The sequence below is a fragment of the Miniopterus natalensis genome, chromosome 21, assembly GCF_054644295.1.
Source record: "Miniopterus natalensis isolate mMinNat1 chromosome 21, mMinNat1.hap1, whole genome shotgun sequence".
NCBI lineage: Eukaryota > Metazoa > Chordata > Mammalia > Chiroptera > Miniopteridae > Miniopterus > Miniopterus natalensis.
The window spans coordinates 15,693,632-15,720,920 of NC_142101.1; the positions used below are offsets into that span (position 1 = coordinate 15,693,632).

The 27,289-nt window shown below is 44.1% G+C and overlaps 2 protein-coding genes across 3 annotated transcripts in view; one reads left to right on the forward strand and one right to left on the reverse strand.

Moving 5' to 3' along the window:
• SPATA17 (spermatogenesis associated 17) overlaps nt 1–25,840 on the reverse strand; it is a 47,952-nt gene extending 22,112 nt beyond the window's left edge. The window contains exons 1-6 of the mRNA XM_016221155.2: nt 25,773–25,840; nt 20,722–20,811; nt 19,471–19,552; nt 16,837–16,887; nt 11,038–11,141; nt 3,813–3,936 (exon numbers count right to left, since the gene is read on the reverse strand). Of these exons, the coding sequence (XP_016076641.2) occupies nt 3,813–3,936; nt 11,038–11,141; nt 16,837–16,887; nt 19,471–19,552; nt 20,722–20,811; nt 25,773–25,840 (519 nt within the window). The remainder of the gene's footprint in view (nt 1–3,812; nt 3,937–11,037; nt 11,142–16,836; nt 16,888–19,470; nt 19,553–20,721; nt 20,812–25,772) is intronic.
• Nucleotides 25,841–26,132: 292 nt separating this feature from the next.
• Nucleotides 26,133–27,289, forward strand: part of GPATCH2 (G-patch domain containing 2) — a 70,692-nt gene continuing 69,535 nt past the window's right edge. For both annotated transcript variants that reach the window (XM_016221212.2, XM_016221213.2), the window contains exon 1: nt 26,133–26,308. In XM_016221212.2, the coding sequence (XP_016076698.2) occupies nt 26,253–26,308 (56 nt within the window). In that variant the 5' untranslated portion in view covers nt 26,133–26,252. The remainder of the gene's footprint in view (nt 26,309–27,289) is intronic.

Consider the following 27,289-nt stretch of genomic DNA (forward strand, 5'->3'; position numbering starts at 1 on the left):
CTGCCTGCGACTGAGCGGGGGACGTAAGTGTGGGATTAAGGGGAAGCGAGCTCATTATGGCCTCAGATCCAGCTTTCATCACTGATAAAACGAATGCTTTGGGGCTCCACGTACCTATCTTTACTACCCCCCCCCCAACTTCCTCTGAACTCAGAGAAACGGTCCAACCTCCAAACTGGGAAGAGCAAAAGGAATGTTCTGGAGTCCAAGACGGGGTTTTGCGATCATGACCGAGAGGCCCGAAGTTACAGCCCGGAGAGTCCTTACGGGGAGCAGGTCTCAACATCACAGCCGAGGTCCCCGGCCACTGCCCGGGCGCCGTCACCCAAGGGCGGTGCCTCACGAGGAGGCCCCCGAAGAGACCTTCCGATCGCGCCACGTACGCGAGGGCCCTTCTCACACACACGGGCAGGAGCCACTCCTGCGACGTCATCGCCTCAAAGCAGACGTGAGCGATCGCATGCTGCGCACCCATATACGAGGCGCAGGGTCCCTGCACTTACAACACTGCGAAGGCAGCTGAAAGCAGTAAATGCTTTGGAAGCCGTACCCGTATTTCTTAACTTACGCCTTTCTCACCGCACGAGGCTTGTCTTACAAACACGGTGTCTGCGTCAATAGACTGCCGATTAATTTGGGGCGTATCCAAATTATATTTAAGATTTTTTCCTTCTGTACACAGATGGGATATGATTTGCAATCAGAATAGCCAAAACTATGTTTCTCCCCACCCCCAAAAATAAAATATTTTGAAAGAAAGCGTAATCAATGTTAGCTTTGTAAAGAATCATAACGAAAACTGTTCTCTCAGCGACCATATGGAGATTTCCACTACTCACAAGAGGGGAAGCGCCGAAAACCTACTATATAAGGGGTAACGTGAAAAGTATTCCCGCAAAACACGCGTACACATTTTAATTAAAGTTATAAATTTTCATTTTAACATGAATATGCATGCTCTGTTAAATGCCATAGCTAGACTAAAATAGAGATGGTTCTATATACTAAATTAACCCATTTTATATTAATTCATCCTGTTTTTATTAGCAGACTGAAATGAAAACAGGGTATTATTCTCATGAATTGGGAAACTGTTATTAGTGTGTGTAATTCTATGCGGTGGTGTATACTTCTAAATATTAACTATTTATGACTTAGATCTCGAGCTTCACATTTGTATCCGTCACTTTGCTGATCTCCAGGAGGCGCTTCCAAAAAATTCGGGCGGCACCCGAGAGGCCGACGACGGGCCTTTGCGTGCGGCCACCAGTAGGTGGCGCAGACAACGTGATCTGCCACCAGGCTGCAAGGACAAGGGAACGGAGCCGGTTTATCTGGAACAGGACAAATCTGCAAATGAGATTTTCTTCAAAGGGAATGCGTCCCGTATGTGTTAGATTTAGTTTGACTGGTTACTGAATCAAAATAAATAACTTTATTAAATAATCAATCTTTGCAGGAAGATAAATTACATTTACGAATGGAGGCAATGTTTGCATTTTACTTTATTCAGATCAACTAAGATTAGCTCTCTTTTCATAAAACTTTTACAGGGACAAAGACTTTTTTGATGTGCTCGCTTAATAAGGGCCCTAAACCCAATCCTGCTTTATAGGTGATGGGGCGCATAACAAACGGTATTTTCTAGGAAATATAATCAACTAATCCTATTATGTCGGCAGCAACAAATTAACCTTATTACTACTAGTAAATCGTGATTGATTATTTATGCAAATAAGTCACCCTGTTCAGCTTTCTGATTGAAATAAACATATACAAAAGGTGCTATAATATGACTTGAACTTTTTAATTAATAAAACCCTGAGGGGCCTATTAATTCACTCATTGTAATATTATTTAGTTGTGTGATTTCTATTTGTGCTAACATATTTGCTTGCATAAAGATGAGACAATTAATATCAGTAAAAATTAGGAATAGATTTTAGAACCTTTAAGATAGACATTGTATTTGTACTAAAAGTGGGCTTAAAACTGACTTTAAAACTATGCTATCAGAATGAGAATGTCAGCATATCAGCATATTTGTCCTAAAATTACTAATATATTAAATAACACGTGATTGCATTAATTTTCTATGTCTGAATCTACAAATACAATTTTGGCTTACGAAAATATTCACCTTTTCTGAAGCACTATTTGTGCGAATTAATGTTTTACTTCTACTTATTGAAGTTAAACTATACTAGAGCTATGTGAGTTTCACACAAGAATAGTCTTCTACAAACTAAAGTCATGTCTAAGTTATTGAAATCACTAATCAAAGAGTGCTCCTCTCCTTGCTAAAATGCTACTAGAATTGATCTTTTAAGCAGGTTAACAAAACGTTTCTTATCCTGACATACTTCTGATACAAATTATTTACACTTGAATATTCTTTCAGGGAGTTTTGAAATATTTGCATGAGTTGAGAATAAAACTGGCCCAGACTTACTGAATAAATACTGAATTCATACTCGGCTTTTCTTTTGTACTTGAATGTATATTTAATGTAATTTGAAATGAAGAGCCTTAAAAGGAGCAATAGAGTTCATCTGTGAACGCCTGACTCAGGGCTGTTTTCAGGTCTGCAGCTTAATTCCTCCCCGAGAGCCCCGCACGCCGAGCCAACCAGCAACGACAACTCAGCCTGAGTGTGTGTCCTTCAGCCTCTGAGTCGTCTTCAGGTTTGAAGGTCAAGTTTTTTTTGTTTTTTTTTAAACTATTTTGCTAAAAAGAATTCTCTATGTGTAATTCTGTATTTAAAAAAATGTAGCTCACCAACCATACAGCTAAAATGTTTATACTGTTATGGATTTTATAAAGAAAAAGTGGAAATACTTTGATTTTTTTTATTTCTAAAATTATCTTTAAATTATCTCCGAGTTTCAGTTCCCTTGCCTGTTAAATGCAGATAACAGAGCTGTACAGATCGAAGTAAATATTGAGAGAGTCGTCACAACTGACAAGGATTGTGGTTTAGGAGACGAAACGGAGGCCAGAGGTGCAGGAGGTCTGGGTTGCAAAGGCACTCGGCCAACCCAGTCAGTCCCCCATATGTTTTTGGATTTGGAGGCCTCTAAGGATGAGACGGAGTCTCAGATCCCACCCTCCACCCCTGGGACTTGACCTGCTCATGTCCAAAAACATTCAAATATGTGACTCTGTCTAGAATTATGAGACTGGCCTTGAAAGTCCAGAAGGAAAAATAAAAACCCACAAGTTGCTATTTCCTGCCTAAATTTCAAGCCTCAAAAGACCCCACCCCTCAGATTCATGCCTTTTTAGAACCGTACTTGTGAGCAGAATATTCTACATGCAACGTATTTTTTTCTTAGCAAACATAACAAGATCGGAGGCCCTGCGATGTTACCAACTGTTAAGACAATAAATGTCTAAGTTTCCCAAATTCCACATGTGTTTTTCTATGATAACAGCTGTACCTGGAAACTTGCACCGGAATTTGGAAAGGGTGCAAGAAACCTGAGAGCTGAGTCAGCTTAGCAACTGGTCAGTTCTGGGTCAGTCCCCATCATAGCACGAGCCCCTCGGAATGGGTTCACGGGTTTGGAAAGCGAGGTCACGCCCTGGGTGCTGTGTGACCAGGTGGGACACCACGCCGCTGACTTGGACTCGGCCTCGGGCAGGGGCCTCCCTGAAGCCACTGGCTGCCACTGGCTGCCACGGGCGCGGAACTGAGCGCGAAGTAGTGTCTTTGAGGGACCTTCCAACGCGCCCTGTCCCTTTGGGGCGGCCAGTTTGTCGCTGTCAGGCCGGGTGCGGGGCTCGGGGGGCGGTCAGGCCGGCACACCCACCTGCTTCGTGCTGAGGAGGTAATGCATCTTTCGGGCTTGGTGGTCCCTCGCCTGCCGCTCCCTCTCCAGGGCCGCCTTCCTCTCTTCTTGCGCCTTCATCTCCGCGAACTCGTCCAGGGCCTCCCTGCGCCAAAGCAGCCTGCGGTTAGACGGCTAGGGGCCTGCTAACAACAAGCCATCAAGCAGCTTCCGAGGGGCCATCACCCGCACCAAGGAAAATCAGTGCTGTGTCCGTCTTACCCGCACGCTTCAGGTGGAGCCTGTAATCTTTAAATGGCACTTACAGCAATTTTTCAGTGGTTAAATGTTTAAAATCAAATTTATAATTATTAGCCCAATAGTTGAGGAACTATATCAAATCCCAAGTAAGTGAATTACTATGGTAATTTCTTTGATTGAAGATGAACTATTTTGGAAGTACTTAAATATCCTAAGGAAATATTTGATCTGCTGATTTCCTTAAAGTTTTGATTTTCAATTTATAAGTCTCTAATCATTTTTTTATATACTAAGTAATGGTCTGATTTTTAAGTGTGATGGGCTTTTACACATATGCTTAATTCATCATAAGTTTATTTCTGTTAACAATTCAAATAATATCAACATCATTACATATATTATCCTGCACTTGAAAAGTTGACATTTTGTCCAATTATGTAGATAATCAGAATAAAAGCTAAATTACCTGGGTAAGTTACTGGCTTTATAAGCATAATAAATTCCATTAAAATAATAAAACTTTTAAAATAATGTGCGTGTGCGTGTGTGTGTCTAAGAAACTTAAACAGAAACAATAAAGTTTTAAAATATACTATGCAAAAAACACCCTTAAATAGAACATGGAAAAATAAATAACTTCTGTAAATATCTATCCTTGGTTTTAATAGAACAAGTTTAACTATTCCTATTAAGATAATGTTCTGCAGTTGGACTTGATTCTTTTAGAAAAATAGACATGTAACTTCCTGTCTGGTTCTGTAAGTAAAATACTAAGTGAATCCCGAGTCTTCACCTCAAACCTATCGGGCTGGAAGCAGAGGGGAAATTCCAGAAAGAAAAGATGCTTATTTCTCCTTCAATGTCTAGGAATATTTCTGGTGCAAGTTTCAGTTAAAGGCCACTAATACACCACTTCACACAAGGTTACTTATGACGTTTAAAAATCACCATGCTAGGCTCCCGCAGCCCAGCAATTTTTTTCAACATAAGATTAAATTGCAAAATAAATGAATTACTTGGAGTAGCATGGCCCTCATTTTGCCACTCTTCTCTTGAAAATTGCTTATTAATATGAAAAAAGGAGTCAGAAAATAGCTCGCTTTCCTTCATGCATAGTATTTGGGGGGCCCGTGCGCCCACAGAGCCGGGCTGGCTGCACGGTTAGATTGTGCTGGGAAGCTGGTACAATGACCCGGCTGACCTGCCCCTCAAGGCTATTATTAATCGCTAAGTAACCTGGCAAAGCCAAACAAATTTGTTTCCATTGAAAGGATCTCTATCTGTGTCTGGGAATTTGTTCTGTACCAAACAAACCTCATTAACTGTGTCCATTTTTGACAAAGAACCAGGAGTGAGTGGTGACCTTTCTTTGTCCTTAACGTACAAATTTCAAGGCAGGTACTTGTGAATAAATGAGCGTTTTTACCAGGAAAAAATAACAATCGTATGTTACATAAAAAACGGAATCGGTTATTAATTTTCATCTTTACTTTTTATATTATGGGAAAATAAATATTTCTTCCATAATTCCTTTTTTAAGTCTTTAAGGTAATTTAAAATAACCAGTGAACTGTCACTACCAGAGTAATTACTCAGATATGCATGTATCCACTTTACGTGCCTCCAAAGATAAATACAGTAATTTTCTGAGCAATCGCTAGAATAAAACAATCGTATCTACAAAGAAGTTTGTGCTTTACAAATTATTTAATGAATCTGAAGAGATCTTACCTAAGAAAGAAAAAAGGCCCCATATAACGAACACATACACGAACAGGTGAGACATAAATAAGTACATAGGATCTGACACAAAATCAAAACCATAAATTATTGGAAGTAGTGAAAACAGTCCATCTTCAGGATACAGAAACGTAAACTATAAACAGTGAGAACTCGGGGAGCTCAACGAGGAGAGATAAAACTGAGGGATACGCAACAGAATGTCAGTTTCCAGCACACGAAGAAAACACATGATACCCCCAGAGGGAACTGGGAAGCCCTGAAAACAATCCCAAGAAACTTGGGAAAGTACTAGAAAACCTAACCTGGGGTAATCAGAAAAAAACAAACACAAAAACACCCAAAAAGCACCACAAAGTAATTGATTTAATAAATTCGTACAATTGTAGAGAAGAATCTGTCTTGCCTTCCTAGCGGATTCACTGCCCTACTTGAGAGTGTACAGATGTACTGAACACCAGGCACATGTATGTCCAACAGTCTTGGTTACATGACCAAGTAGCAAGAGGGGAATGAATGATTTATCCTTGATCTGCAGGCTTTCGTTACGTCAAGAGGGGTGAAGCTATGCCTCAGTGTAAGTGATGTAATAAAAGTTATGATCTCATTAAAGATTAAATGATGAAAACCATTCTAATTTTCTAAGATTCCCTACAAAATTATAAAAAGTATTTTTTAATTTTTTTTTTTTTAATGCAGGGGTTCTTAAATCCAGTACTTTTTGTTTTTCCAAATCATTTCAGGTATACTGTCTTATTTCTATTCTCAAAGAAACAATCACCCTGAGATATATATGGGATAGGTGTGACTAGTTACCATATTATAAAAATATAAAAACCAAGGCCCTGGCCAGGTAGCTCAGTTGGTTAGAGCAACGTCCTGCTAGGCCAAGGCTTCAGGTTAGATCCCCAGTCAGGGCACACACAAAAAACCACCAATGGACGCATAAATAAGTAGAGCAACAAATCAGTGTTTCTCTCCCTCCCTCCCTCTCTCTCTCTCCCCCATCAGGGTGCTGAAGGGCACATGCCTTCACCAAAGACAGAGCTGGACCAGAGGAGACTGTGATGAAACGAGGCTGGGCCGTGCACAAGGATCTCTCATCCCACTCTCTTTGGTAGGCTTGGTCCCTCAACAGCAAAGCGGGGGAAATGCACATTAGACTAGAAGAAAAGCTTCCTGCCCAAGGGTGAGTGGACTCTCTGAAGGCAGCGCTGGCGAATCGGTACTCTCTAGATGAGGTATTTTGAGAACGAAAAATGTAAACGAGATGATAATGGTCAATGTTATAAAATTACAATACCATGACTTCACTCCGATCATAAACGGGGATCGTCCAATGGCTCCATTATTTCATTGGCCTGCTTTGCCTGATTTTAAAAAGCAATAAGACCCCATTCAAAAGGTCACTCATGAAAATCAATTTTTCTCCTACTTTGGGCTCTTCTGAATGAACTCACTTGGAAAGAATTCTTCTGTGCAGTGCTCTCTCTGAAAACATGCATCTATGTCACTGTAAAATTATTCTCTTTTCACTCTTCTGGATAGTTTCTCTAATCGGAAGTAAAGACCTTACGTATCGTATCATATATGATGTTAAATAATTGAGAATGGCATTGGCTCCAAGCACTTCCCGGACATTAGCCCGCCCTCAGGACATCCCCTGGGGTGGAAAGGGGTGGGTGTCCCTCAGTGGGCTCCTGCTTTTTGTGAGAAGAAAGGCCTGGCAGGTGGGGACCGAGACGCGGGGAGGGGCCTCCCTGCAGAAAGGCCGGCGAGGACCTCTGTCCCCTCTGCGGCCTGCAGCGCTTCAGCTGAGCGGGAGACCGAGCTGCTGAAGGCTGGTTCGGGGAGCAGTTCAGAGCTGAGGTGGCTGGAGCTCCCGTTTCATACGAAGAGAACTGGAAGATCTTAGTAATTGGTGCTCCCTCAAAAATCACATGCTGCCTCTCGTTTAAAATGTGCTGACTTCATTTTTTAAAAATATATCTTTACTGATTTCACGGAGAGGAAGGGAGAGGGGGAGAGAGAGAAACATCAATGATGAGTCATCGATCAGCTGCCTCCCGCAGGCCCCCGACTGGGGATCGAGCCCGCAACTCGGGCCTGTGCCCCGACCGGGAATCGAACCTCGATCTCCTGGATCCTAGGGCGATGCTCAACAGCTGAGCCAAGACCAGCCGGGCTGTTAACTTCGTTTTAAAGCAAAAGTAATCGCTACTGCTTCTGCATGGAGTCCACTCAACACAGACCAGCGTCATCTCCAAGCTCATCCTGGTGCTGTCGTAAAGCAGTAACGTGCCACGGGGTGACATCGACGTGTTTGAAAGCGGCAGGTCCCCTGTGATGTCAGAAAACCATCGCACGGGTTTTAGGGAACCACATGGACCCGCTGCTTTATGATCGAGCCTGGGGATCGCCCCCATGGGAAAGCCAAACAGAACCCCGTCGTATCTGTGGCTGGGCAGGAGGAGAAAAGACTGCAGAGCGGCGGGAGGAAGGGGAGAGGGAGAGAGAGAGAGACAGACAGACAGACAGACGACCTGTCCGTCCATTCTCCTCAGGGTCACCCCTGAGAGGAAGCGGGGAGCTGGGCAAGGAGGCGGGAAGGGGAAAACGGGGCGGCGCTGCCAAGTGGTAATGGAAAAGCATTTAAAAAATAAAGTCATGCTTTATGAAGTCACTGCACGCAATTCCTTATCGCATGATTTCTGTTCTATTTAAGGTCTACGTGAACTCTAGAAATTCTCACGCTGCAAGAATATTGTGACTGAGACACACATCACCACCTTCCCCCCTCAGAGGCCCACGTTTTTAAGTATTATAACTATTTAAGAAAATAATGCAAGTTATCTATTTTGAGTTTGCTTAGCTGTTTATGCTAACAAGATGCTCTGCCAATACAATCCTAGTGCTTGCATTTTGCATGGTTCTAGGACCTTTAAACCATCTCTTAGGACGGAGCCCTTAGAAGGGAAGGAAATGTAACAGAGCCAGGACAAGAAAGGACAGGTTTGGGAAAATGATTATTTTCTACGCAGACGTGATTAGCTCGAGGTGTCTGTGATGTCCACGCGGCAACGTTAGCAGGGCTCCGGATAGATGGTTATAATAAGTGGAAGGAAACTCTGGGCTGGAGAATATTCGGATTTGTGGATCGTCAGAATACAGGCGGCGGTGGGAGTCACAGAATTGGAAGAGAGAGAACGCTGGTGTCATTCGGTATTTTAAAGCGATTATATGGCTTATGTCACTGATTACTAATTACGGATAAGGTACAGGCTGTTTTCAGAGCAAAGAATATATATGGTATTTTAACTAAATACCATATATGGTCACACTGGTTTGTTACGTAAATTCTACCCAATTAATTGCTGTAATTGTTGCATCTTCATATAGAAAATGACTCTACAGGAGGGAGAAAAAAATTCACCACGTATAGTTGACATCCCAGGCTAACTTGGTTCTTGAAAAGTAAACTGTTACTTTCTTTTCCACTTAGGGAGGAGCCTTTACTAAGAAAGCCCGTCCTCTGGACGCAATTAGAGAAAGTCAGGCTGGCTGAGATCAGAATGCTGTATTTTTTAAATGAGGTCCGCGGAAATGCTATCTTCAGGCAATCTTATTTGTCCACCCTGTTTACAGGACGCCCGTGTCCTTGAGATCGGAAGCGGGGACACGGCGTTATGAAAAAGCGGCCGAGCCTCTGGGGTTCATAAATTCTGTGCGGCTCTGGATGAGTTCAGAGAACCGCCGTGAGAGAAGCCGTACGGGGGGACTGTGTCTGATCATGGCAGTAATAATTACCCAGCTGTTTATGGCAGATAGAGAAATAATTCATGCAGGCAATAGGCCGTGGTGGCAATGACACCCCGCATTTAGTAAATATGCAGACTGTTCACTTCTAATTAACCAAGCTCGAGGATGCCCTTATTAAGTGTATAAACTAAAAGTGCCCTCCTGACAAGTGATGAATTGTTACACTGCGCAAACTCTTGCCGCGGAATTATCGCCGTGAACTTGGGGCTTAACTTCATTAAGAGATCTCGTGGGGTCGTTAAATGGGGATGGACAGCGTGACAAGGCCCGCCTGACAGCCAACGACACGCGGGCGCTTAAGGGAACCGCACCCCTCCCCCTGCCCTGCCTACGCGCTCAGGTTCCTGACACATAAACGGGGGGCTGGTCTGAGCCCCAGCAGGAAAAGTAAATGGAGTCACAGGCCGGCCCACCGCCGGGGGCCACCTGGCGCTCTGCCCACCCAGGGACGCCGCAGGACAGCCGCGGTCTAGGGTCCGGGCACCGTCCGTGCGTCAACATGGGAAATCGGAGCCCCTCTTCAGCTGGAAATCACTTGTTGAGTGAAAATAAATGGGCTGCTTGAGTAGCATTAAAAAGCTTTCAAAACAGTAAATGAAAGGGTTTTTACTAAAGAAAATTGGGAAATTTCGTTTTCAGGTATCTCTTACGGTACACACCATTTTAGGGTCTCAGACGAAATGTTTAACAATTTATTGTCAATTGTCTGTTCTCTTTAGTTCAAAGAATTTTAAGAGTACAGTAAGACAATGCATGGGGGGAATTAACTGAAAGTAAAATTACAATATAAATGCGGACTATTCCCTGTTATATTTCCTTGTTATCTGAATGTATTACAGGCACATGGTCATCCACGTGTTGTTAGAATGAGGCATGTTACAGGAGGAAAGGAACTATTTTTGAAGTAATGGGAAAACTTTAGTATGTAGGGCTTTGGTAAAGTTGACTAAATAATGTCATCATAACGTTACTTTGCATAAATCTTCAGAGGACATCATCCTATGGGCAAAATCCAGGTGCTGTCCTTGCATGCGTTCAAGGACCAGACACTGACAGTGACGTGGTCCCGTGTTATGTGCCACGGTATTTTATTTTCTTCCATGAGAGGCAAGTTCTTGCTAATGAACATGTTTCTCAAAACACATCTGAGGCTTATGGTACTTAAGGACATAGCTAACTTTATAGATCAACTCATTTTAAATGAAATAATTTTCTTGAAATGGAATTATTTTGCATAGAACCAAGGCATAATATAATCTATGTAACATATTTAAATATGTAACAATAAATGTTAAGTTAAATAGAATCATAGCTCTATCTTATCAATAAATCTCTGCCTGAGATATCAGTGAGTTTTAGAAATTATTTCTAATTATGAGAATGACCAACACCCACCGAAAAACTTTTCTAAAGTTTTCGCCAGTAGACTAGTGATTACACGACTCACCTAACTGCATCATTGGTCTCTGAAACAGCTCTCAGGTATTCCTTTAAATAAAAATAATTGAAGCAGTATTTCCGGATCTTATAGCCGCGCCACCACCTCTGAATCTATTGAAGTAAATAAAAAGATAAAATATGAACATTTTTAGTGAAAGCATTAACAGTTCTTCAAAATAAAGATAATAACGGATAACTCATAGCAAATAAAATCATAGACTTTTCTGCTAATATAACAGTATATATGGTTGCAATGGTGGGTTGTAATCATAGATTTATTAGGTAATATTATAACAACAAAAACATACTTATAGAATATAATTTATTTTAAAACATTGATAATTGTTTCACAAATACTAAATGTGAAATTAACTACCGAAAGATTAAAAATCTGCTTTACCAATTCCTACGATTTCTACTTCCTGATCAAACAGATTTTTTATTTTATGTAGCCAGCTGACCTGAAGATTTATTTGGTCTCACTGAAATCAATTTTTTAAAAAGGCTTTTTAAATTCAGTGGTATCAATTCTTTAAACAAATGTCTTGTATGTTCATCATGACATTTTAATACTTCTTTAACAATAAAATAGCTAACATCTATTGAGTTCCTATTATGTGAGAGGCACTATTCTAAGGGTTTACTTGCATTCATGCATTTACTCTTTAGAAGACTCCTACGAGATGATAAAACTCTTATCATTTTATTTCCAGATGAGAAGACTGATCTAAGGAGGAATTACATAGCTGCCCCATAATTTTACAGCTATTAGGGATGGACACAAAAATCAAATTAGGACTTCGGAGAGCCCATTCTCTATGCCCCTGCAACGTAGAACCAGGAACGAAGCGAACCGCAGCTCTTAGTGAATGAACATTTCTGGCAAGAGACTCTGTTTTTGTTGTAAGATGAGACAAGTGCCAGGGGTGGAAAGAACATTCTTCCTCAAATGGGCTACTAGGTGCTAATGATCACGAGAGTCGGTCTATCTCCTGAAGCCCTCTCTTCGCTACTACAGCCTCCGTTAGAAAAACTCAACACAAAAATAACACATAGATCTTCACTTTGTGGAATACAAACAGACTAACAAAGAAAGAGAGGAATTAATACAAACCACTTTCCTAATAAAAAATAGTAATCAATTGGAATATGGATACACACAGAAATCACAAATGCAAGGACCCCGGCTGCCTGGCCTAAGCATTCTGAGGTAGCGATTATTACGACCCTCATTTGCCAGAAGAGGAAACTGATACCGAGAGGGGTTAGACAGTGGCCCACGGTCATCACCTGGTGGGAAGGCTTCCGGTGCTTCACACACTTTCACTGCACATACGGCAGTAGCAACTGAATTAAAGGAAACACTTGTACACAAAGGACTGACAGAAAGTCCATCATCAGACACAGAAGCGACTCCCTCGGGCCGGGTGGCTCAGCTGGTTAGAGCGTCTTCCCGATACGCCCAGGTTGTGGGTTCGATCCCCAGGCAGGGCACATACAGGCATCAGTAAGTGGAGCAACAAATCAGCGCTTCTCCCTCTCTCTGTGTCTCTCTTGACCTTCCTTCCTCTCTTTCTCTAAACTCGACAAATAAAAATAAATAGAAGTGGCTTAGACAGCATGGGCATTTTTTAGGATATTCAATAGCGTCAAGGGAGGGGCTACCTATCATGCAAAAATAACATTGGATTCTAAGTGAGATCATGTGCCAGAAACCACAGAGGATGCGCGCTGGAGTACAGGGAAGGGAGGGAGGGAGGGAGGGAGGAGGGTTGTTTACGATTAGATCCTAATATACTAGAGAAAAGAAGACTGAAGGAGCAGCTGAAAACCCTGTGCCAAAAGGCAGGCAACGGACAGAAGCCAATGGCAGGGGCTCCTTCCCCCGCCAACTGAGCAGCTCGGGAAAGCGCAGGGACCAGGCCCGCAAAGCCTACGACAGGTGTGCTGCCCTCGGGAGCCCGCCGGTGCCCTAACTGCTCAGGCATCTACCCAGAGGCGGGATGCAATCCCTTCCCAAGGCACCTCCTTTTGCTCACGTTTGGGCGTTCAGGAGCATTATGAGTAAGTGATGGTTAACAATCAATCCGTCTTTAAGTGGCTTTGCCAGAGGACAGGCAGTAAACGGAGCTGGAGGAGAGGGAGCCCCTGCCTGGGCGAAGGCAGTGCCCTCCAGGGAAGTGAAGGGTCCGAAACGACCGAGCTCCTTGCACGTGCCGGGTGTGGCGCCCGCCGCTCCCCAGGGTATCTCAAGATGCCCTTGTGAATGGGGCATGAGCTCCCTGTTAAAGACAAGCACCCGAGGCTCAGGAGCTTGACCAAGATCCCGTAAGCCAGGAAAAAGTAAATGGCAGGCGGAGTCCGCGTGCAAACCCAGCCCTCGGTCACCGCCAAGCCAGACGTCCTGAATCCTGCCTCAGTTTCCTGCTGCTGCCCCAGAACTAGCGAATAAACTTAACTTTTTAGAAAAGTACTTTCAAAGGGCAAGATGACTTTTGATAACAACCTCTTCTTGATTTTAAGGTGCATAGTTAAGACTTCCAAAAAACAAAAATAAAATAAAAAAATACGAAGCTGGCATTCATGTCCTTCAAAGTAATTAGCAACTTTCCGAAGCGATTGGTACAAAACAATTATTGTCATTGATCAGCCCTGAATGGATGATTTTAAACAGAGCCGTTGCGTGCTCAGCAGATTACAGCTTGTTAACGGGCAACTTCCAAATGACCTCCTAAGCTAGTCAAATCAATGATGCATAGTCCTCATTAAGTAACATCAGAATGTAAGTGGGCTTATAAATAATGTTTATTTTAAGCACTAAAACAAATGGCAAAAGCCTGATACATCACAAGTCATCTGCTCACAGAAAAGATCTTCCCTCCAATGGGCTCACTTTTACTCCTCAAAATCCATCGGCACCTTAATGTTACCGAAAGAGGGGAAAATAAACGTCTTCTCATCTAAAATTAGACTGAAGACACAGACAAGCTCACTAATAACCTACATATAAATGTATATGAGAACATACAAGTAGGGCTTTTATTCATAATTATGCTTTTAAAAAAAACCAGAATGCTCAACACTCCTGAAAACCATACAAAGTAGTTCTGCTTTCATCGTTAGAGTCCAGCACATAGAACAGTTAGGAAGCTGACTCCCTAAACCCAGTGTTTGGGGGGGCCTCAGGTGACACCCAGTGCTTCCCAGCAGCAGAAGTGGGGGACCAGCTCTCCACCAGGCCATAAAAGATGCAAAATTCCACCTCTAGATGGGGCAGGGAGAGAAACGAGTTGAGCAGTTGAAGCAGCTCATGACAGTCCCGTAGATACTAAAAGCTGTGCAAACACAGAGAGCTGGGGAAAAAAAAAAAAAGTTGAGGGTCAAACTGAAACGAGATCTGCAATGAAAAGGCCAAGATGCTGGAGGGGGAGCGGAACCCAAATCTGGAGCAAAGTCAAATCAAAGACCAAAGGGACAACCGAGCACCACACAGAGACGCAGGAGAAACGGGGCCCCGGGAGCCGAGGTAAAAACCTACTGAGCCATGTCCTGCTGTATAAACTGACTGTCACTGGCCTGGCAGCAGGTCACCGGCTGGCGGGGGTTTGCTACAGGCTCACTGTGGGTTCCCACGGCAGCACATACCACAGCAAGGCTCCGGGCTGGGGGACTTTGGCAGGATCCAAAGCTCCTGAGATCTTCCATCCGCACGAGAACTGCGCTAAGGAAACATTGACTCCCGTGTCCAGTTTATCCGCCCCTCGCGGCCTAGTCGGGTATTTTAAAAGAGCCTAAAGATCCCCCAGCTAAGGCTTAAATAATTTCCACCTAGGGCTCTGAGGGGCTTAGACAAAAAGTATTTGAAACAAACGACGTTTTTTACTCTTTGTTTGGAAGAAAGTAAATCAACATTTATTGGCACATTTGGGGACAACTATTTAACTGCCTACTGTAAGCCCGGAGCTGTGGATACAAGGACTGAGATGATAGGATCCGGGCCCCAAGGGACTTACAGAGCGTGGGGGGCGGGTACTGGCACGTAAATTAGCCAGGACAATAAGATGCCACAGGTCCTAGGACAGAAGTATGTCGACGGTAAAATGGGGACATAAAAAGGGAGAGTGATCAGTTCTACACAGGTGTGGAGGGGTGTCGTAAAGTCTTCAGAGAAAAGGTGACCCTTAAGAACCAAATGCAGCAGATCAGAACATGAATTTCCATCACAAGATTAAAAAAAAAAAATCACAACATATAACTTATTCATTATAAAAAATGGCATCTCTTTGGAAGTGGGTAGGCTAAAAATAATTCTTTTAAATTTCTCTCTCTTTTTAGAAATGATCCACCGGCCTCCTGGAAAATGGAATGTAATTTATTTGTCAGGCTAGGAGGCGATAGTTAACACAGAGTTTGCCATGGGCTCAGTATATGAAGCAAATTAAAGCAGAATATTTTTCTTTTCTATTGCACGTGAAGGTCCTATTTATGATCTGAGCGCATATGTGTCTGCTATTAGGAAAGAGCAGACACATATGTTCGAATACGTAAAAAACTCCGCCTTCCAAGTGGCTTGGGCTGATATGGGTTTCTCAGAGGCGCCTAGTCCAGGTACAAGGAATCTTAAGGACTCCAGCTAAGTCAGGGTGCAAAGTGCAGATCAGGGGCTGAGCAATAAAGACCAGAGCGCACTTTTCTAACCTTAATGCCTGCGCCTGTCTGCCCGGTGACTTACGGGAATAGCTGAGCCTTTCTCGGTTACGTGTTGCTTTTTACTGGGCCAACACGTCTGACAAGAGGTAAAACCTCACAGCGGTGTTTCGGTCTCAAGGTTAAGTCTCTGGCTGAGCACTGAAATCTCCCAAGTTCCCAGGCTCTGGCCTTCCGGAAACCAAGGGAAAAACCCACTGCTTCCCTCTGTCACCGTATCACTAGGAAAGAGCAGCGAGAAGAGCCGTGTCTTCCTCTTGACTGGTTCCTGCCCCTTACAGGACGGAACAGGGACACAGGAGCCTGTCCCCGGGCTCGGGCCCCGGCGCATCACGCCTGGAGAGGAAAGCGCCCTCCCCGGACCAGCATAAATCATCAAAGTCACCTTAACTCACCTGCCGTAGCTCAACACGGGCCTTTCAGGAGGTATCTTACTACCTTTTTTCACCCCCGATAAAGCCCATTATTAGCAGGAGCAAGAACTAACGGGTCAGTGAAAGAAAACATGAGGCAGCGTAGGTTTTAAGAATGTGAATAAAAAAAAAAAAAAGTACTTTTGCCGTGTCCGTTCCCAAAATCTGTACAGAAACCAAGCCAGCCTCATCGTCGCTGGATTCAGCTTCCCATCGGGAAAAATCACACATAAAAACGGGCGTAGAAATGGCAGAAAGAAAACTTCTAAGCTGGAAGCTGCCTTTATTACTGTGAAATCATAGGGATAATGTCTAATTGATTTCTATTGGGCAGGAATCTTCTATTTCAGAGCCACGCTCATCTATTTATCACAATATTCTCTATGACATATGGAAACGAATCCACTGCTTCATTAATATTTATGGCCTCTCTGTAGCTGTGGCTCAGAGATGTTTAACATTCTAAAACATAAGCGTTGATAATTACATGTTTTACATTTTACTCTAATTTTTAATACTGCCAGGATTACTTAGCACAGCTAACTTTTCAACTCCGCACCCTTTCCTCTCGTTAACCACCAGCATATCAATCAAATCGGCGTTATTCTGGTCCCCCCCATTTTATTAAAAACGAATTCAAGGCACAATTGACTTTTCATTTGTTTAACAAGTGAAGAAATATTTACCCTGACAGCCATCTCGTTGTAGATATTCATCTTCATATTATAATACGCTAACTGTAGATCAAGAAGAGAAAAAAGACGGCATGTATTTCAGTCACACAGACACGGGCGGCTTATTTTTACATGTGAAAGATAAGAATCTCTATACATAATACATAATAAGAGCTCTCGGCTTAGAAAAATGAGATCAAACTTGGGTATTGAAGAGACGGGCTTCCTAATACATAATGCAGGCTTAACCAGAAAGAGCCATGGTCCCAAGCTCGGCGCTAATGGAGATGTATGACCCTAAAAGGCTCTCCGCCGAGTGTGACAATCAATGGTGCTCTGCTGAGACAGGACGAGGCGGAGATGGTCACACGCGCTGGGGACGCGCAGCACCCTGCGATTTGGTCACCGCGGCGCCTTCAGCCAAAACTGGCCGAAACGTAAAGGGGATTCGCGTTCCAAGGTGTCTGGTTAAATGGCCACCTCGAAGGGACGCTGCCTTCAGTCGGAGTCGGTCAAGGGCGAGGTGCGGGCCTGGGGCGAAATCGGGCCTCCCGGGCCCGGGCTCCGGGCGCCCCGAGTAACCCCTGGGAGTCGCCCCACTTAACATTCGCCGCAGCGCCCTGCAGCCAGAAATACCAGGAGGTCGTGATCCCGCAAACCCGATGCGGCCCAGGCTTCCTGAGGCCTTGGTTTCTTTCAAGCGGAGACGCCTTTGTCTCTTACTGTCCGTAAGTTACAGCAACTCATCCTTGGGCCGCACAGTTTGTTTCAGTGGAAGTGCGGCTTTAAATAAAGCTTCTGGTCTGTTCCATCTTTTAACGAAAAATGTAAAATTAAAGAAACCCATGGCGGGCAATAAACAGTAAATAAATATAATAGGTTGTGGGGTTTTTCCCCCCAACACGATCCGTTTTCATTCCGTCAAGTTTCATTCCACTGAAACACCTTGGGGCCGGGGGACAGGTGCGGTGTCTCAGGCACAGTCAGAGGGGACTGCGAGGAGTGCCTTAACTTTTTATGTAGGGGTTTCCTTCCCAGCAACGCACAGGAACTTACAGAAAAGAATTTCACCCTAACTAGTACGGTTCGAATTGCCTGGTCTGATCCAAAGCAAACTCTATGCAGAGCAGCCGGGCCGGATTATTTATCAACGGTCTAAGCAATTAAGAAACAGTTGGCTGCAATATGTCATCCGCAAGTGAGCACAATGGTGTCACTTCATTCTCCGTTCTCTGTCTTTGCTGGAGCAATCAAGGCATAATTCTTGGTGTTTGAGGTGAATTCAAAACATTTACTCTAAAATCACCTTTCTTCAAGTTATATCGAGGCAGGTATAAACATTCAATATTTTTATACAAAGACAATGCATTGGAAATTATATATTTGGAAAAATTGGGGGTTCGGAAAAAGACATTTCTTGCTTTTATCATATTGCTGTTCAGTTGAGCTCGGTGGGTGTAGGTGTTTTCCAGCCACAGAGCTGGGTTCAATTCCTGACGCTGCTTTTAGCAGCCGGTGGCTCTGAACGGCTTACTTAAGGTCTCCCAGTCTTGATTTCCACCCTTACGCAATGGGACATCCCATACTTTCTAGAGCTGTTGTGAGGATTAAAATGAGATAAAAGTGCTTGGGACACAGTGATGGTCATTATGAGAGGGGTCGCGTGTGAACCAGTAACTGATGTTATATTTATTCTCAATTCTCTAGCCCAGCTGCTTTTCAAAGTACCAAAAAAACAAAACAAAAAAACCCAAGCCAAAACAAACAAGCCCTACAAAAAAACCCCAAAAAACCATAAGTGAGACCTTTTCGAGGAATATATCCATATAAACATGGCCAGATCCACTGCCTTTATTTGCTAGATTGGCCGATACAGAGACAATATTTGCATTACACGGATGCATTGGAAGCTGCAGAAACCAGGCACATCTGGGCAACAGACCTGATGAGCCCCAGCCTCTGTTAGTTTCCACATCAGTGTCACCCTCGTCTCATAATTCTGAGTGGAATCATTAAAATGATTTATTATCAAATAATCAGGAGTATTTTGGGCATATGCTTTGCCTTGTTTCCTGGCAACTGATACCAATCTGGTCGTTATCAACAGCTGATTTTTAAAGCAGCCTTTGTTTTTACACACACACACACACACACACACACACACACACCCACCCCACAGAAATTAAAAGCCAATGACATTATTTCTCCCAGCCGCTGTTAATACCCTCTTTAAAAGCAGGTGAACCGCATCTAAATTAATTTCAGAATTATAATGAAAAAATGTCAATAACATTTCAAATTGTAGGTCAGAGTCTTAAGTTATTCCGACTTTGGTGTTTATTTAAAAGGAGACACCCTGAAGGGAAAAAAAATATATATATAATGTTTCAGTTTTATGCTCTGACACTAAAGGGTGACAAATGTTGCCTTATTAACTTATAACTGATTTGGAAGAAATGAGTCATCAGTTCTCCGTGGAAACATCAGGAAAGGCTTCTCAGATGAGGTCTCCTACAAAACACTAAATCCAATTTTGTTCTTAGGTAAATCACTTTAAAATTACCTGTGAATATGACCAAAGTGAACAAGTTAGGGCATGGGTTGTGTCATTTTAATGCTAACATGTATACACTGTATATTATTTACCTTCACGGTCAGGCGGTAATACTTCCTTCCTAAGCAACTTCTCCACCATTTCTGAATAACCGTTGATATTCTGTGTAAATATCTGAGTGAGAAAATATGCTTATTAGCACGTTTTCATTGAAACAAAAATCTCTCTTAATATCTGTGATAAAAAAAAAAATCAAATTCAAAGCCAACCTAATGTGTACTTTTAAAAAGTGGAGAGTTGTCATTCTGGGATAGAATGAATAATTCCTACAAGTTGGAATAAAAGGCATAGACAACTACTCAGTAGTTCTTTGGGGCTCCTGCTTAGACAATTTCTTTAAAACTTCCATTTTTCTTCCACACTTACTCTCTAAAATGTTTTTTAATGTTAAGACTCTCATACAGGCCATAGCGACAAGTTGAGAATTAAGCCAGGCGCCACCGATGGGACTTGCCATGAGAATTCAGAAGTGATTCTTGAGGTCAGCAGACGCTTCCCCTCTTCGATCTTTCCTGGTATCGCTCAGGCTGCCCAAGCGAACGTGCTGTTGGTCTGAATCCTAACGACCCTCTTGGCTGCCACGGTTCTAGTTTATTGGGATCAAAGGAGAAACCTTTACGCTTTAATCCGCACGCCTGGTCCCCACCGGCCAACAATGTGAGGACGTATGCGGTGTGATCCCGGCCCGCATTCCAGTTATTACTGAGGGGTCATGGTCTTCCCCCACCTCTGTCCAGGAAAATCGTTTTTCAGAACTGAAGGGAAACTGAAGGAAGGTTTGAAGAAACAGTGCAACAGCTGAGGGTCAACGTCAATCTCTTTGCAGTAGGAATGGCATTGTTCTGGTATCATTTACCTGCACTTACCAACGTGTTGGAAAAAATCGGAAGGGATGCACTTACCAATGTGTTGGAAAAAATCGGAAGGGAGAGCTTGCTTTTTGTTTTTGTTTTTCTTTCTTACTAGTCAATGAATTAATTTGCTACAAATACAAGTCCAGCCATTTGTCACATCTATGGAATTTGAAGAATTTTATCAAGTATGTTTACAATACTGAGAATAGTTGAAAGTTGAGAAATGGTCAATACGATTTAGTTTCCTAACATGTATGAAAAGATGACCAACAGAAGTTGTATTTTTAAAAGGGGCATCATATAATTTATTAACTTCATTACAAGTAACATAAAAGATTATTTGGAGTGAGCACTACATGCACAAGTTGCATTCTGTAAGGAGTATATTTTTATGCTAGATCTGAATTTTCCACGACAACATCAACATACCTGATATATGTCCGAACTCGACAACCTCGAAACCAGCTCTGGATTTTGATTGCTGCATTGTTTTCTTTTTCTCTAAATGTATCCACAACACTTAAAAAATAAAATAAAGCATTTCATTAGCGACTAAAATGATTCTAAAGTAAGTCAATCTGTTAAACTTAATCTTTAATTTCTTCCAAAGTGATCATTATAATCCAAATGTCATTTTAAATAAAATTAAGGTGCTAAGTAGAAAAAAAAAACATTTCAGAAATCCTAAGCTATGTTTTAAAAATTAACCTTTCTCTGAGGGTCCATGTACTCTTGACAGTTTTACTTTTTTAATTTTTATAACCACATACTTTGCAACTAATTAATTTCCAAACGATGCTATAAGAAAATAAAAAAGCAATGTGCTATTTTTAATTTTTTTAAAAAACATATCGGGCAAGATTAAAATGCCTGCAGATTTCATTCAACACATCTGTTAAATGAATTGCCTCTAAGTAAAATCAATCAATCACAGAATGCCAATTCGAGGTAGAATTCTCTGAAAGTCCATTTTAGTTCAAGGAAACGGGAGATTAGAAAGAAATTTAAAAATTCAGACCTTAGATTTATTAACTTACAGCAAGAAAAGGTTTAATCAAGACAGACTTCCATGTTCATTTTAACCAGACGTTACCGACTGGTAAAGGGATACGGCTGAGGGCAGCTGCTGGGCCCACGGAGGGATTTCGCTCCTAGAATGCTGCTTGGCGCAGAATTAGCACTTTACGTTGGTTGAATGAATAAAAACTGGCTATTTATTTCTTACTTAAAAAAAATCCCTCAATAATTGCACGTGGTTGGTTTGTTTCTGGGGTTTTTTGGAGAGGTTATTTTTGTTGTCATTGAAGGTTAGAGTAAATACATAGGTTTCATTGAATTTATTCATCATCATCAGAAGAAAAACAGGATGGAAACTAAAAACTCTTCAAACAATAAAATTCTCAGACTGGACTGTAGCGCTGGCCAGAGAAAGAGGGTAGGACGAGCGATTAAATAGTCACTGGCCAAGAGGCGGGAAATGAGCAGACGGGTGACAGGTCTAGAAGGAGGGAGAGCTACCTAGGGAGCCTGACCGAGGAGGACCCACAAAAGCAAAGGCGGGGACGCAGATGTGACAAAGAGTGGGGGGAATTCCGGGCAGCCCTGCGGTTGGTTGCACCAGGGGTGGTGCAAACGCAGGACAAGCTGGAAAACTACAAGAGGATCAGTCGCCTTGCTGACGGCGGGAGGCACTGAGATGGGACTGCCACATGGACGTGATACATTTTTCGGGAAATAATGAAGCAGGCAAGATCACAAGAGGAAAAAGTAGAGTCACTGCAGCTGTTTGCTTGCACTGCGTGTACAAAATGAGAGCAGAGACGGAGGACAACTGTCCTCTCGGCTCACCTTCTGTATCCCATGTGGGAGACAGAACAGCTTCCGGCCCTTTCCTCCAGGGCGCCCTCCCTGACTCCGCAGACTACGGTGGGCCTCTGCGTTCACACCCTCATAGCTCCCCCTACTATTTCTTCCCCACAGTCATATCTAATGAGTGTTTAATGATGGTCTCTCCACTACACTTTGAAACCCACAAAGCAGTCCCAGTGGCTCCGTACAGATAATTAATGTGACTCCTAACACTCAACCTTTGTCTCACCAAAGCTGCTTCCCGGGGGGCGGGGGCTGCGCACACACTGGCACTTGTCATCTGGGTGCAGACGCTGCCACAGGCCCACTCACAGCACTGAAGCCCCCTCCCTGTCCCAGGAGGAGGAGTGGCCCAGGAGCCAACAGGTCCCCCCAGCTCTTAGCAGCATGAACCCAGGGCGCTGCTGGTGAAAGACAGGCAGACACCTGAAAGGCTCTGTGAAAATAAACAGGAAAGAGGAAGAATATCGGAAACAAACTGACACTTCCTTGCCAGGCACCACTATTCTTGGCATTTTTTTTTTTTTTTTTTAACTTTTAAATAGGTTCTCCTTGATTTTAGAGAGAGAGGAAGGAAAAGGGAGAGAGAAACAGCGATCAGTTGCCTCCCATATGCATGCTGACCAGGGATGGAGCCTGAACCCTGGGCATGTGCCCTGACCAGGAATTGCACCCGTGACCTTTCGGTGCTTGAGCAACTGAGCCACACTGGCCAGGGCATTAAAAAATTTACTTTAAAATAGCAACCTTGCTCTTTATGTTTTCTAATCTCTCCTGGTAATAATGCTAACACAGAACATACAGTCAAGAGCAAAATTAGATTGTCTCATTTCAGAGTTACAAATAAAAACACATATAATACAAGCACACATATTGTACTATACTTACAAGAACTATACATCTTAAAGGAAAACATTTAAAATATAACTTATAGTTAACTTGCTGCTAAGTTTTAACTTATGTGCTGAAATTTGACTTCTATACACATTTATCTGTTGCCCCCCCCTTTTTTTTTAATGGCTTAAAAATGAAATTTACAGATACTTGGGTTACCTCAGGGCTGCTGAGTACTCATACAGTATGTCATGAACTGCTAGATATATTACGTTTAAAATGAAAAATGTGGGTACGTAACACTTTATTTTAATGGTATATTAATTAATTCCAAATTACAATGGAAGTCCAATAGCAGCGAATAAAATATGACATCTCCATGAATTTGAAATAAATTTATTATGATCCGTATTATCACAATGAATACGAAATGAATTATTAATGACAAAAGATCAAAAGTATTACTGGGAATGTAATAAAACATCGAGAAAAGGCTGAAAGTTTCCAGTCACTTCATCATCAACTAGAAATAAGTACTCTAACCCCGGATAACACCATCTTCATGTGTACCATTCGTGGCCAGAAATTAACTGACAGTAAATAGACTTTTTTTTTTTTAATGTGCTGCTAAATATCTTTCCGGCAATATGCAAAAACTATGCATTTTGCAAATGAGCATACTGTGCTTTTTCTAACTTACGTGCATTAGCTGCTGAATAAATACTAGATTAAAAACTTCATAGGTTTTCCTTCTCACTATCATATAACTTGTAACAATTTTAGATGTCAAGAGCAAAATTCCAATATTAGCTGCCCCGTGTTATAAGATATATTGATGTGTAAAATTATTATTTTTTGACTATCATTTCACTATTGGGTCTCAGGGATTTCAACCTCCTTTAAAGGCATAAACTCTGTGTTCGGATTATCACCCACATGCCCAGTAAGAGGTCAGTAACTACATTTTGGAAGTTATTGGCCACGTTCTATTTTCATTCATAGTCCTATTCATTCATTACTATTATTTCACAGCGCAGTGTAAATGAGCTACAATACATAAGTATTAGAATATATTAGGAGATCCTGCAATGTATGTTTTGTGTTGGGTTTTTTTAAAATGTTTTATTATTAACTTCATTTCCTGAGCAGTTAAATCCTAAAGAAATTGCCATGTGGGCTGGGAAACTAGGGAATCTGTGTTAGAGGGGGTGTGAGGGGAAGGGCTATCTGTTTCCAACCTGTGACATCCTAGACACAATAGTCAGCCTCTCTGATCAGTAGGTCAAAACATGAGCACCTCCCTGGCCTGTTTGGCTCAGTGGTTAGAGCGTTGACCCTCAGAGTGAAGGGTCCCGGGTTCGGTTCTGACCAAGGGCAGATACCTCAGTTGCAGGCTCGATCCCCAGCCCAGGTCCAGGCGCATGCAGGAGGCGACCAATTGATGCGTCTCTCTCATCGATGTTTCTCTCTCTCTCTTCCTTCCACTCTCTCTGAAAAGCAATGGAAAAAATATCCTCAGGTGAGGATTTAAAAGAAAAAACAAAAACAAAAACATGAACACCTACAAAACATTTCCTGTGCAAGCAACTGTCCAGAGAGCTTGGGCTGGACAGGCAATGCAATGCCCAGTCTCCCAAGGCCCCCTAGTCTCTCATCCCATCAGCTCCTCCCATATGTGCTGCTCACTTCTTGGCAGCTCCAAGTCTTTTTTCTACATTAGGCAGAGAAGTGTCTCTCTCCGTGGACTTCCGGGCCCTGGAGGACTCAAGTGCTAACCTAAGCACTTAGTAATAATAGCATTTCCCCATGAATGTCATCTTTCAACTTCAGGAGGATTCTGGAGCCAACTGGAAGGCGCAAGCATTTTTGCCACCACCCTGTTACCAATAAAGGAAGGCACTGAAACAAACCAAGGAACTGTCTCCTCCAAGTGTTCTCTCTCCACTTGCGGTTTAAGAGTGACCACGGATATTATCTCACACCCAATGCACCACTGAATTGTGATTAAGTGCTACAAGAGAGGTACGGGGAGCTCGCTATAAGGTAGTCGGTGAGAATAACGTTAGAAAAAGAGCAGGTCAGTAAGACCTTGACCTTTTTTCCCCCATTGGTCTGCCCACATCACCCCATCCTACCATCGTCTCATTCTCTGCTTCCGCATGTCTCCTAAGTCGGAAGAACTCCTGGGGCATTGCTTCCAGAAGGCCGTTGTTCAAATGAATGTCTTCCTGAGATGGAAGTTCGTGTGCAGGGAGATGGACAAGGCTGCCAGTGTCTCCTTTAGCTCTCTCCTATTAATGAATACGCTGATGCGCGTTACCCCCAGTGGTTTCAATCCTGTCACTTTAGGGCAACGAACGTGTCATAGGACAGAGTTCACTAATGTCTGTGACATGACGGAGGCACGCGTTCCAGGTATGGGTGACCTCTTAGCTCACCCTGATAAGGGGAGCCCAGGGGACCCCAATCAGGCTCTTATGCTTCCTTTCATCAAATTGCGGAGAGGCGATGTCAAAGAAAAACACTTGATTTTACAGTTTTATCTACTTAGATCACCTCAAGCTGATATCTGTGCCCCCCAGCCCATGCACTGTCAATCCCTGTAGGGTCAGAGCACTTTTAAACTTGTGGCGATGTGTGCAGCTGGCCCCTGAAGGGCAAAGACTTAAACTTCTTGAATTAGGAATCGTGTTGTTAGGAAGCCCCCGCTGAGAAGCCACTGCCGACAGTCAAGCCAGGTCTCTGAGGGGTCCCCCGGGGGCGGGGGGGCGACTCACCTGTTCCTAAAATAGTACTGATGTCCCACGGCGGCCGACAGCGTCTGCAGCCGGGCGAGCGTGGCCATCACCCGCGGTTCTGCTTTCCCGCGGATGTTGTCATCGGTCTCCTAGGCAACCGGGCCAAACCATAAGCCAGGCCTCGGGGGGGGTGCGGAGTCCCGCTTCCCTTGGACTCCGCTTTTTTCCACCCTGTTTCCGTTTCTGAAACATAAGAAAGAAAAAAGCCGTACATTTCTAGCGGGAAGAGAAGTTTCCCTTCGTTGTCTCTGTGGGTAAAAAACGGGAGTTTAGAGGCGGGGGGGCGCGGGACGGATGGTTGCGCCCGACTTCCGGCTTCCGCCTCCCTCCCGCTCCCGGAAGCCCCGGCTCAAAATGCTGAACTGCTCGGGGCAGGTCGCCGCCGCCGCCGCCCCCGCCGCGGTGGTTGGAGCCAGTTCTCGGGCCTGAGCCCCGAGGCCGGGCTCCCGGGTGTCGTTCATGTTCGGGGCGGCCGGGCGCCCCCCGATCGGAGCTTCAGCCGCCCGGAACCACTGGTGAGGCTGGCGGCCCTGGGGGACGGGAGGCGGGGCCGGGGTGCTGGCCCGCGGGCCGCCTCACCTTGAGGGGGGGTGGCGGATGCTCGGAACGCGGGCCTGGCCGCCTCCCACGGGGGCCTGGCCGCCTCCCACGCGGGCCGCGGAGCGCGCGATCCGAGGGAGGCGCGGACGCGCGTGCGAGAGAGCTCTGGGGGGCTCACTGGGCGCGGGGCCCGCCTGGTGTTTGGGGCGCGGGGTTTGCGGACCCCCGGGGTCCCCCGTGGACAGGATGAGGGACGGGGAGCCTGGCTCCGAGGCCAGGCCCGACCCCCGCATTTACCGCTTTAAAAAACTGCCTGGATCGCGGGCCAGGGAGCGAGAGTTCTGCAAGTTAGGCACGGAAGCGACCTGCCGCCCCCCGCCACCCCCACCCCTTTTTTTGGGGGGTGGGGGGGGAGCGGGAGTAACCCACCTGTTCATGCCCTTTGATCGTCCCATGCCGGGCAAGCGCGATGGGCACGGAGTCCCCCGAGAGCGCAGGGCCGAGGCCTGGGGGCGCTGCCCCCGCAGAGGGCCCGCGGGGCACCGCCCTGGAGGGACGCGGCCGCTGCCCCTCGTCCAGGCGCCTTCACTTTCACTCTATGCTCGAGGACGGCCCGTGGCGGATGATCGCACCTCTTTTTTTTTGGTGGGAGCTGGGAGCTGGGTGATGATGGATTTCTGGTTGGAAACTCCAAGGCCTGGCCTGTTTCCTCCCAGGCTCCTTTCCTCCAGGCATACCCGGGGCCTGCAGGGGAACAAAACAGATGTTCCTCTGACCACCCTCAGTCATAAAGTGTTGAACAGCAGGTGAAATGTGGATAAAATATATATATATATATATACACACACACACACACACACACACATATACACATATATATATATCTCCATTCCTAGATTCTGCAGCAGATGAGAACACAACACATGGGATTCCAGGTAGTCTGTGATCTCAAGGAA